Consider the following 13115-nt stretch of genomic DNA (forward strand, 5'->3'; position numbering starts at 1 on the left):
CCACTATAGAAACTTTCAGAAGAGTATAAGAGTGGTATTTTCTTGGTCTATCAATACCGAGTTCTTCCTTCTTCTTGGTTTCCCTCTCCCTCTCTTTTGTTGAGGGAGGGTGCCCAGGTCGCCAACTCAGGTCTCTTAGCTTAGCGTTTTCCTCCATGTTGATGTACTTTTCAGCTCTTTCCTGCACATCACTTAAGGAGATGGGGTGTCTTTTGGATATGGACTGTGAGAAGGGACCTTCTCTAAGCCCATTGACTAACCCCATTATTACTGCCTCGGTGGGCAGGTCTTGAATCTCTAAACATGCTTTGTTGAACCTTTCCATATAGGCTCGTAAGGATTCTCCGACCTCCTGTTTTATTCCCAGGAGGCTCGGTGCATGTTTCACTTTGTCTTTCTGGATAGAGAACCTCATTAAAAACTTTCTTGAAAGGTCTTCAAAACTGGTGACTGACCTCGGGGGGAGGCTGTCGAACCACTTCATCGCTGCTTTCGATAGAGTAGTCGGGAAAGCTTTGCATCGCGTAGCGTCGGAAGTATCAGCTAGGTACATCCGACTTTTGAAATTGCTTAAGTGATGCTTCGGGTCCGTGGTTCCATCGTAGAGGTCCATATCGGGGCTTTTGAAGTTCCTCGGAACTTTTGCCCTCATTATGTCGTCGCTGAAAGGATCCTCCCCTCCCAGGGGCGGTTCTTCTTGCTCATCACGGGAGTTGCGACCTTTGAGGGAGGATTCTAACTTCAAGAGTTTCCTTTCTAACTCTTTCTCTGATTCGCGCCCTTCTGAAGAGTTCACCTTCGGATTTTTTACTCCGGAGGTACCTTCCCTGTGTTGATCATTGCTTTCCTGGTGGAGGGTCAAATCTGCATCATTATTGCCTGTGTTCAGATTCTCTTGTTCAGAATCTGACTCCACATGACCCTCTTCGGGGGATCTGTCCGCCATCACTGGTTGATCTCTCGGGTCCCCGGCAACGGCGCCAATGTTACGGTGGGTAACCGGTGATTAATGGGTTGGATGGCGTTGGTTGGCCCAAACGTATGAAGGAGGAGGCTTTAAGTGGATCTGCAACTCGGGAACCTCCGTCCGACTTGTGTGTGGGAAAGAATGGGGGGTGGTACCTGCAAAGACACTCCAATGCCTAAGTCAGCAAAGGATTAAGCAGGTTTTTAGAATGTATTGGAACTTAGAGATACCTGAGGGGTGTCAGGGTATTTATAGTGGTGAACCAATAACCACCGCTGAAGTAGTTCCGCCTTTTAAGGTGGATAACCGTTCCTTTATCTTAGGGAGGTTGAGATATGGCTCCCGGAAGTGGGTAGAGAGATTTTAGGGGCAGTTACTCATTTGAATGAGTGCTTATCCGCCAGCTAACCTTCGTCCCGATTTCTTTGGAGCAAGTCGTGGTGGTGACCGACTTCGTAAGACGAAGATCGGTGCTGGGTGAGGCTCAATCCTTTGGATCAGGCCTTTCATTTGGCCCTGGACCTTTACTATTGGGTCAGGGTATGAACACAAACCAAACTAGGCGTGGGTTTGGATTAACTTATTTAAATAAAAATATATTTATTAAATTTTAAATATATTTAGATATATTTTAAATAATATTTTTATTAAAAAATAAATTTATATTTTTTAAAAATTAATAATACTTTATTTTTAAAAAAATAAATTATTAATGTTGTTGTTGTCAATGCACACTATTATTGTTTCTTTTGATATTGCTTTTAACATATATTAAAAAAAGAAAAAATAAATAAAAATCATAGGATGACATATTGGGTGATTATCAATTCAATGAAATTAATGGCAAAATAAGTACTATAACATTATAATCAAAACTTAATTAAAAAGGGAAATTAACTAGACTAGAACAATTATTTCCATACTATATTTGTATGATCCAAAAATTTATTAATCACTTGGCCCAATTGATAAACTTTTGGATATTCTTTGAAGATTGACCACCTGGTACTATGTTATTCATGGTCAATTCCTTCAGCTTCAAAGACCTTGCTCTTATTCCTTCATTCCCAAGCAATTGCTCCACCTTCTTCTTTATCTCTTCCCTTAATATCAATCCACTTTCATCATCCTTCTCTAATTCAATTCCAATCTTCCAAACACCACAAATATAAGCCTTGTTAACAAATTGGTCCGCGAAAAATGGCCAACACAAAAAAGGAACACCGCCACAAATACCTTCCATAGTAGAATTCCAACCGCAATGACTTATAAAGCAAGCAATCGCGGGATGATTTAGCACCTTATTTTGTGGAGACCAACTTACAATTTTACCTTTATGCCCTTGAAATTCAATAGGAAGTGTATTTTCTAAATTGCTACAAGGACGCACAACCCAAAGAAAAGGCTTGTTAATAAGATCAAGTGCTAACCCTAATTCTTTAAGTTGGTTTGGTTCCACAACCGCCATGCTTCCAAATGCAACATATATAACTGATTGAGGTTGTTGTTGATCCAACCATTCTAGACAAGTTGTGTCTTCTTGCCAAAATGAACATTTGTTGGTGTCATTATTAATTTCCATTAATGGACCAATTGGTAGGAACTTTTGTGACATGGAAAATGATCCAGGCTCAAGATCATAAGCAGTGTTGCATAGCCACCACTCTCCAAGCTTCATGGTCTCAATGCTTTTAAGAAGATGAGTGAAGAAGGTGGTACCTATGCTAAGCCATGGTAGGTCTGAAGAGTTTATTGTAGGCATTGTGGGCAAAATCTGAATTTCTTGTTTCTTAGTGGGTTGTCCTGCAAATACCAAAAACAAATTATTTCAGATAATTGTATTTAATATTTTAAGTTTTGCAAAGAATGTATTCTTAAAATAAAAACACATTTAATACATATTTTATAAAAAAATCATATAATAACTCATTTTTTTTATAATTGTTAAATGTCGTATATAAAAACAAAATTTAATGACTGTGCATGATATATACAAAACATACATTTAATAATGTATCTTAAAAAAAAGTACAAAATGTTTTCCTAAATTTTGAGAAGATAGAGCTGATTCACATCATTAGTACGCAATATTTCCAATAGTGACAATAAACTAATAAATAGTACCAAACTACGAATTAATTAAGGACAAGTTGGAAAAATAATGTCTGTATTATTATTTTTGTCTATGTATTTATTTTATTTTATTTTTATTAATTATTGTTAATATTAAAAATAAAAACATATATAAAAATAATACATATAACATTTATTAAAATACAATAAGATAATTAGATGGTATTAGAAAAGCCTGTAGATATATATTATACTGTACATTCAGTAGAAGTCAAGTATACATTGAAATAATATGTGTAGCAGTGGAATTAAATATTTAAAATATGTGAATCATGTGCTATATATCTGAAATAGGAATATGTGGTAGCAAAAGAAACAACGTCAACATGGAACACCCAATTAATCACGTTGCCGCCAGAATGTGTAGCTGTCAATTAATAATGTTTATTTTTGTGCAATAATGTTAGGAGACAAAAGAATTACTTAAAATTTATTTTATTTAGTATTTATTAATTATTGCGATAATTAATGAATACTAAATAAAATAAGTTATGATTTTTTTTTTAATTTTCTTTGGTTATTAAATATTTTCGGTTTTTTAGTTTCAACTTTCAAGTGGATTATATACATGTTTATTTTGTTTTGTACTAAATTTTATTTCTAGTGTGTTAGATATGATCAGTCCTTGTTAAAAAATTATTAGACCAAATTTAGAGACTGAATTAGGTTACTTAAAAAAATTAGTAGACCAAATTAAACCATGAATAAATTTGAGTTTGTGAAAACTCTACATAGTATATAGTTGTATAAAAATCAGGAGGAAAATGAAAAAATGAAACAACAATATAATAATAAAAAAACAAATTAAAGATGAGCGAAAAATGTTTAACTATATTAAAAGAGGAAACCTTTAATTAAAAGGAAAATTATTCTTAAGGAATGAGTGTATAACATAGTTTATATAATAGATGACAGGATTTGAATCCTCTAAAGTTTAAATTTCACTTTAGAGAATAAAGTGTGATATCTCACCATTAATTTTATAGGTGGGACCAAAAATAAATATGAAAGAGAAAATATTCAAAGATAAAAAATTAAACTTTACTCTCTAAAGTGAAATTTAAATTTTAGAGGATCCAAATCCTAGATTACAATATAACAACATAATTTAGTCCGATTCATACACTTAACACCATCACCAAGTGATTAAGAGTTTTATAAGTCATATATTGTGAGTAAAAAAGCAAACCTAATAACAATTTTCATGTAGGAAAGGAAACCAGTTCATGAGAAAAAATTTATCGAACGAGATTCTTATATTTGTATGATTTAGAAAACTATTTTATAAGGATAATTTATAACATTTTTATTTCAATACATTAACAACATAAAAATAAGTTATTTTTCGTAAGATAACAATATATATCTAGAGTAAGTTCATGTTTAAAAAAAAGTATTAGAGATATAATTATTTATATTGTCTATTTTTATTCGTTAAATTTTTGAAATAAGTGGTTTTATTACAATGATATATTGTTAGTTGTTTGTGTAAAATTTGTTTAGACATAATATGAAAATAAAATTAAAGTAATAAAAATAAATCCATATCCATATAATATATAGTTTTAATTTCTTACCATCTGAAGAGTGAATAATTCCACGAAGAAGAAGGTTTGGAATGGAAGAACAACATGCCAAGGAAGTAGCTGAAGCAGTCCAAAGATAAGCCCCTTTAATTCCCAATTTGTAACCAAGTTCCAAGGCCCAACCCATATTCCCAGTAACAATGATACAACTGATTTTGTTCTCAACATCATGCAAAGCATTCACATCTTCTATGAGCTTAGGAAGCAAAGGAGGCATGGTTCTCTTTATAGATAGAAGTTGCTTCTCCCTATCACTCCTATCATCTTCAGCTTCCAACCCATCAGGAAGTGACACGTAGTTTATGTTAGGGTTGCCGCCGCCGCAGGAACTGGTGGTGGTTCTTTTGTGGTTGAAGTGAGTGTTGAGGAAAGTGACTTTGCCATATTTGGCTAGGACATGACACAATTGGATAAGGGGATTAATATGTCCTTGAACAGGATATGGTATTGCCAGAAAATGAGGGACACCCATAATGTGGTTGAAAATTTAATTTTTTGAAATAATGAAGATCTGATGATGAGTAGTGGGTGTTTTATAGTGAGGGAATTGAATTGGGTTTGGCTCAAACGGTTGTACTTGTTGCTATTGATCACCTCTTCAGTTTACTATATATCTCCAAAATTATCCTCGTAATTATCTCTTTAAATTTCTTTAAGATAAATACGTTTGAATGAGATAAATTTATATATCACAAGGCAGAAGCATGAATATATATACTTTTTATTAATTAATTTCAAAATTTTTAAGTATTCTGGATTTAAAAAAAAAAAACCAATATTAATAGGAAAAAACCAATATTATTGTGCATCTCGTATCTTTAATTTCGTTAAAATATTTGGCTTTCAGTAAATAGAAAGTTTGATGCATAAAATAAAATAAAAATGTTTGTGTTTTTTTTTTTTTTTTTTGCCGCCATGGTCGTTGATCCCTGCCCACAAGTTGGCCCTGCTAGCTATGCAGCGTGTTGATAGAAACATGTCTTGATTTTTTCGTACAAAGGTAGCTGGTTCAATTACTCCTTGGTGATTTAACATTTGCCGCACTTGTAGTAGTAGTGCACAAAATTAATCTTTTTTCCCTTTTTGGAGTTGCTCGTATACACATTGAACATTAACAATATATAAAACCAACCATTAAATCAGAATGATAATAATTTAGAATAAAAATACATCCCAAAATAATAGTGTTAAATTGTTAATTGGTTGGAATAAAAAAAGAAATGAATTAATTGATGTTATAGTGAGAAATTAGAGAAAGAGAAAAAGAAGGTAATATATAAAGTCTGAAAAGCACGTCCCATAGTTGGGTTGGAAGTGGACCAGGCTTTTAAGACGAGTGTCCAGTGAGCACCAGTTATAGTCATGTTATGTGAATTCAATTGTTTATTGCATTCAGCCAAATCAGTTCTCTGTTGCATGATGTTTTCTTGATGTCAAAGATCAATGAATAATATGCATGTAATTGATGAGTGTGTAGTTGTGAGTAATTGAATAGTGGCATATATCTACTCATGATTCATCAGATCTATACGTATATATTATTCCTAACTACCACCCAGCTACCAACCAACCTTATTAGCCCCATACAAACTGAATAAATCTATATGAATTCAATTATAGTAGTATTTATAAGAACAATAATACTATAGTAGACATATATTACAAACATTTAACAACAACAACAACAACAATAATAATAATAATAATAATAATAATAATAATAATAACTTATTAATCACTCTCACTAATTTCAAATATATAAATAGCCGTATGATTTTAGTAATGATTTTAAAATATTTTTTCTAGTTTACATTAATCATAGTCGCTTAGGAAATGTGATAATTTTTTAAATTAATTTACTTAAATATAATTACATTCAGAAAGGTTAATTTGAAAATACTAAAATAATAAAAATAAAAAAAGATACTAAGAGAATCTGGATTTTGCTAGCTAGCTATAATAAAGGCACAGATTAAATTTTTAATATATTAAAAGTTTAAAATATTTTTATTTTAATCACAAACAGCAAATATCATTCTTCATATATGCGACCCAAAATGACAATAGCTAGCTGGGTTCATTGAATTTACTTCAAACATTCATGATTAGTTCAAACTACAAATCATAGCAGAAAAATTACATGCATTTATTATGGCAAAGGATCTGTGTGCTCCTAAGCTAATGGCAGGAGATTAAATGGACAAGCGCGATAATTCATCATCATCACTAAATTCAAGTTTAGAGGGGAAATAAAGAGACCCGGGGGAGGGGATTCGCAAGAATGATCATGGAGTAGAATTATTAATGATTTGTGCAATTGTATAAGCAAAAAGTATTGTAGCAGTTATTATACACTGTAATTTTTGCATTATACCAATCACTTATTCAACTGAAACCTAGCTAATATGTGTCATCAGTAACTAGCTGAATCAACATAGCATAAACCCTGTGACCAAGTTCAAAGAATCAATTCTTCACTTACTATAACAGAGTCAATTACGCACATCATCAGCTGATTACACTTGCCAGCAGCATTTTCCTTACTTTTGAACCTTTTTACCTTTATCCTTTTTGGTATTTCGTTTCTGCATGAATATATAAACATATATTATTACAAGACTTTACAATGTGAAGAAGCTAGTGATATCAAAATTATATGAAGACAAACAAAGACTTGCCTGCTCAGTAGTATCAGGAATCCCTTCATTTCTAGTATTGTAACCTTCAACCATTGCCTTGTTATGTATATCTCGCATAATTCGAAATTCCCGAAGAGTACGTCGTGCAGCCTCAAGTTCAAGGTTATTCTGCCTCAGCTGGTCCTCATAGTAATATTGATACCCGTGTTGACGGCTAACATAGAATGCACTCCTATAAGTTCCATAAGCTAATGTTTTTACTATTTCAAATCTTCGGGGATTGACTTCAAACTCCATAAAATTCTGAAAATTGAGGTATTGTTAAGAAATGAAAGCCTATGTATATATCCATATGAATATTTAACAGACTGAATATTGTCAAAGAATCCACCTGAGTACCTTTCTAAGGCGGTCGAAAGTTGTACGACGATCAGAGTCCCTCGGAATAAGACTCCAAAGGACGCAATCATTGTAAAAGCGAGAGGTCATGCAATTGGGAGAGCAGAGTAAGTCTTTACGCAAGCACGTGGGACAAGGTGGGTGCGGAAATGGTTTCAAGGTGGCAGGATCACCGGGCTCCGCCTGTGCTCCAACAGCACAAATTTTAATTTCATCAGAATCATATATGTCTTAATTTCAGAATAATTAATATTTCTTTATTATTTCTCAAGATTATCAATTATTGTATTCCATATTACAAACCTAGCAAGAAAAAACACTTGCCTTCTTATCAAGATCAGGAGGAAAAGGTACTTTTCCAAGTGTACTTATAGATTTCGTCATCTCCACCAGATTCTTCGATTCCTTAACCCTATGTTCCAGAGCAGTGATTTCAATCTCAGTCTGGTTGATTTTGCTGTCAACGAACTCTTTCATCGCAAAATAACCATCAAGAATTGCTTTCATTGCATATACCCGTTGACCAGGTTTCACGTCCTTTAAAAATAAAAATAGATCTAGGTAAGTAAGTGTTAGGATTTGGTTGAATTAGTCCTACATTGCTTAGGATAGCAAATGGAGTGGGTGGCCTAGGCTATAAATATGAGGCTAAGTTCTTCATTTGTTTTTGCACCAGTCAGAAACACTTTAAGCTTGTATCTGATTTTTCTTTTCCTCTGTACTCTTTGATTAGAGAGTGTTGTGAGGTGTAGTTAGATATTTGCTTTGAAAGAGTGTGGGTGTACTGGGGTGCCGGTGAGAGAAAGAAGTCTATGTGTTGTAACAATTTTCACATAGTGATATTCTCTGGTTGTCATTTGACAACGGCCGTGGTTTTTTCTCCGGTAATTGGAGTTTCCACGTTAAATTCTTGTGTTGTGATTGTGTCTATTTTATTTCTCTGTCAAAGGTGTTTTCTCAAGGGGGAATTGTGTCTTATTCCCAACAAGTGGTATCAGAGCTTCGGTTCGGTGGGATTTATTCTTAGTATGCTCTGTGGTTGCAGCCTAGTCTAATCTCTTTGGTTGCTGTTGTTGTTGCTGGAAGGCAGTGTGACTCGGTGAGAGTGCAGTTTGGAAAAGGTTCTGGCTAAGGAAAGACTTGGTATTTAAGTGTGTCCATTGTGACCCACCTCTCTTTCCTGGGGACCCTTCCTAGTGCACGGTCTACAGTTGAGTTATACTATTCCAGTATACGGTTGCAACAATGTCTGGATATTCAAGTGCTGTGAAGCTTGAAATAGAGAAATTTGATGGAAGAATCAATTTTGGCTTGTGGCAAGTACAAGTCAAGGATGTGTTGATACAATCAGGTTTGCACAAGGCGTTGAAGGAGAAGATCTCTGGTTGCTCTCTCTATGAGAGAAGATGATGTTCTCTAGAAGACAAGAAGTATCCTCATGGTATTACCGCACTGCCATGGATAAGGATGAGTTGTGGCAATCAGGTCCACAATTGCACACGGGCATTGGTTGGCGTTGAGATGCAAGGTGTGTGGCGGAGTTAGGTCGATGGCTGAAGAACTTCCAGGAAAAGCCAATTTGGAAGTTGCACCATGAATTTTCAGCAAGGTTTCGATCTGTACCAAGGCGAAATGCTTGGAGTGGTCTAATTCCAAGTGAGTATACTTTCATGGTGGAGTATGATAGTTCTCTGAACTATGATTGTCGGTATAGACAATGGCAGCAAAGAATTGTCGGTGTTGACAATGGAAGCTGAAGATGTGTGACTATTTCAATCAAGGTGGAGATTGTTAGGATTTGGTTGAATTAGTCCTACATTGCTTAGGATAGCAAATGGAGTGGGTGGCCTAGGCTATAAATATGAGGCTAAGTTCTTCATTTGTTTTTGCACCAGTCAGAAACACTTTAAGCTTGTATCTGATTTTTCTTTTCCTCTGTACTCTTTGATTAGAGAGTGTTGTGAGGTGTAGTTAGATATTTGCTTTGAAAGAGTGTGGGTGTACTGGGGTGCCGGTGAGAGAAAGAAGTCTATGTGTTGTAACAATTTTCACATAGTGATATTCTCTGGTTGTCATTTGACAACGGCCGTGGTTTTTTCTCCGGTAATTGGAGTTTCCACGTTAAATTCTTGTGTTGTGATTGTGTCTATTTTATTTCTCTGTCAAAGGTGTTTTCTCAAGGGGGAATTGTGTCTTATTCCCAACAGTAAGTAAGAATCTTCATGAATATTTCAAATACAGAAACAGAATCAGTCTCTGGACTGCACAAAAAAGAATGAAGAGCATGCATTTAATTGTAACACTGAACAAACTTATAAAATGTCGTTGTTCTTATTAAAGAATAATTCACATCTTACCAAAAGCATGTTCAAAATATCATCATAACAAGCTTCACGATTTTTGAAATAGAGCTCCTCGACCCTTTCAGGATCGATTCCATAAGCCTTGAGCCTAGTATTGGTGGCGCCTTCCGAAGAACCTTCACTGTGAGGTGGAGGCGGCAGTGCAGGTGGAGGCGGTGGTGGAGGTGAAGGCGGAGGAGGAGGAGGAGGAGGAGGCGGCGGAGGTGCAGATGGAGAAGCCATGAAGAATCTTGTTGCTCAAGTAAGAGAGAGAGAGAGAGAGAGAGAGAGAGAGAGAGAGAGAGAGAGAGAGAATGGAGAAATGACTTAAGGTGTATTATGAATTGATAACAGTGCGTTAAGAGGGTATATATAGGCATGGCTAGTTAATTCTAGAGGCTAGCTTACTCTAACTAACTTGAGACGGTCCACAGCAGATTCTAACTTAATTGTAACTAACTCTCAACTGTGTACCACGTCAGCATTGGAGTTCTTCTCCTTACAGTGCACTTGATTTGAGAAGAGTTTATTACTGTTGATGCATGCATGGGATTGTATTCTGTTAGAGGTAGTTAGGAATATTTTGCACGTGTGTATTTGGAGTGGCGGGAAAGTCAGTTACACCAAGCATTGGGGTTCCTACACTGTGCCGCATCAGCATTGGGGTTCTTGCCGGCTTCCTCCAAGCGTGAGAAGGGTGAACCAATGAAGACCACAGCTTCGATCGGTTATTAGTATCATATTTCACTCTCATTGATTATAAATTTATAATAATTACTATGTGCTCACTAACACCAATATTTTTTATTTTTTCTTTTTTTAAAAGATTGTATTAATAAAATAAATGGAGAATTGTGTTACAAATAGCTGAAGCATGGTGATTAGTGGTGGTTTTAAGAGTAAGTAATCCAAATATCCAATTTTATTTTATTAGAGATAATATCATTCAAGTATTATCTTACAAATTGTAATTTAGAGTCGCGTATAATAATAACTTCTTTTCAATTAGCTTTTGTAGTATTTGGATGCAATGATAAGATTTTTTTTTTTTTTGCTACTTCTGTTTTGTCATATTATTCTGTCATGTTTTTTTATGAAGTTATTAATTGTTTTGACTCAAACCTAAAATCGAAATAGAATTATTTCTTCGCATAAATTATTTAACTAATTAAATCCAATAAGTTATTTATATTTTTTCTTTTTTATTTTTAATACTTTGTCTTCTTCTATTTTTCCGTTAATTTTCTTTTTTATTATCGTCGTCACTAACATCACTTTCTCCTTCTCTTCCTTCTTTTTTTTATTGAAATTTTTTCCCTTCTTTTTTTCTTCCTTTTCTTCTATCATATTCATTATCATGATCATCATCATTATAGTCATTATCATCTTCTTCTTGTATATATCGTCGTTATCATTGTTGTCGTTATTGTTATCATTATCATAAAATTTTTGCCATATTAATAATGTTGCCTGATCCAAAATTAATTTAGATGTGTTTTGTTGATAATTTAGTTATTTTTGTGTATTATTTTTAAATTGAGTTAATTGAGGTGTATTTGGTCTCGTTCACTTAGATTTGGTGTAATTTGGTGTAATTGTGAAAATTTACGCTTTTATAACAAAAATTTGGTGTAAAAACTAAGATATTTATGTGTTATTGTTAAAAAATTTTGGTACATTTATATTTTGATAAATTCTACATAATTCAAAACTCTTCCTCTTTTTTCTCCTCATCTTTTACTGCTTATTCTTCTTCTTTTTCATCATCATCATCATCTTCTTTTTTTTCTTATTCGTCTTTTTCTTCTTGTTTTACCTTCATAAGTTTCTTCTTATTTTACTCTCTTAATAAGAATAAAAACAAAAAAAAATCAAACAAAGAAGAAGAAACACATAATACTGCAAAATTTTGGAAGAGGATGAACCTACATTCATTCAACTAAAAGAAAGAAAGAAAAAAAGAAGAAAAATACAGCATTCAAGAAAATATTTTTGCGTATTTATAGCAAAATTTCGGTGTAAAAATTAAGAAATTTATTTGTTATTGTTAAAAAATTTCGGTACATTTTTGTTCTAATTTCAGAATTAATTGAGGTGCATTCCGAAAATAACTTCAGGCCAAAAGTGCACCTTATTTAGATTCAAAATACACCGAAATTAAATCTAGAATGCACCACAATTATTTAATAATAACCCTCAATACATCGAAATTACTAAATGATAACCCTCTTAAAATCTTGTGTCACAATTAAAAAATTTTCGTGTAAAAATTGAAAAGCTTTTGTGTAACGGTTAAAAAAAATTAAACTAAGAATTAGAAGAAATACATAATACTGCAAAAATATTAGGAAGAAGATGAACCTACATTCATTTAACTAAAAGAAAAAAAAAAGGAAAAAAAGATGAATTAATAAAAAGAATATAGCATTAAAAAAATATTTTTGTATATTTGTAACAAAATTTTGGTGTAAAAATTAAGAAATTTATATGTTATAAAAATTTTCGGTGTATTTTTATTCTGATAATTTCTGCATAATTCAAAACTCTTCATCTTCTTTTGATTTTCCTCATCTTCTTCTTCATCTTCTTATTTCATTTTCTCATAATTCTTTTTGAGAGAAAAAATCAAACAAAAAATATATAATGTTGCAAAATCAATCAAAAGAGGAGGAGGAAAAAAATACAACAGCAGCAGCAATAAAAAGAACGACGATGAAGATGAAATACGCGAAGAAGAAAAAGGAACGCGAAGAAAAAGGAGGAAGAACGTAAAGAAAAAGGAGGAAGAGAAAGAGGAACGCATGATATAAAATGGCGTGATTTCGTGCGCATTATGTAAGTGAGTTTTGTTGGATTAGGATTAATTTAGTTGGACTTATTTGACAAAAAGACTTGTATGTATTGTAAAATGATAAAAATATTTGACTCTAATAAACTTTTCTTTTGTTTGTAAGGATAAAAAGTGAAACAAAAATATTTTTTGCATAATAAAATTACTCACCAAAATTATTTATTGTGTATTTTTGTATAAATATACGTGTAATTTAAT

The 13115-nt window shown here is 33.2% G+C and overlaps 1 protein-coding gene across 1 annotated transcript; it reads right to left on the reverse strand.

Moving 5' to 3' along the window:
- Positions 1-1784: 1784 nt before the first annotated feature.
- On the reverse strand, positions 1785-5745 carry LOC112797859 (UDP-glycosyltransferase 83A1-like). The gene is made up of 2 exons (XM_025840966.3): positions 4678-5745; positions 1785-2770 (listed from the first exon to the last, which is right to left on the reverse strand). The coding sequence occupies exons 1-2, from the start codon at positions 5156-5158 to the stop codon at positions 1920-1922; spliced, it is 1332 nt and encodes a 443-aa protein (XP_025696751.1). The 5' UTR covers positions 5159-5745; the 3' UTR covers positions 1785-1919.
- Between the last annotated feature and the right edge of the window lie 7370 nt (positions 5746-13115).

This window comes from Arachis hypogaea, chromosome 4 (genome assembly GCF_003086295.3).
Source record: "Arachis hypogaea cultivar Tifrunner chromosome 4, arahy.Tifrunner.gnm2.J5K5, whole genome shotgun sequence".
In the NCBI taxonomy this organism is placed as follows: domain Eukaryota; kingdom Viridiplantae; phylum Streptophyta; class Magnoliopsida; order Fabales; family Fabaceae; genus Arachis; species Arachis hypogaea.

Coding starts and splice junctions, on each gene's coding strand:
- LOC112797859 (XM_025840966.3), bottom strand. CDS start 5,158: ATGGGTGTCCCTCATTTTCTGGCAATACCATATCCTGTTCAAGGACAT. Junction 2,771..4,677: donor AATTATTCACTCTTCAGATG/GTAAGAAATTAA, acceptor TGGTATTTGCAG/GACAACCCACTAAGAAACAA.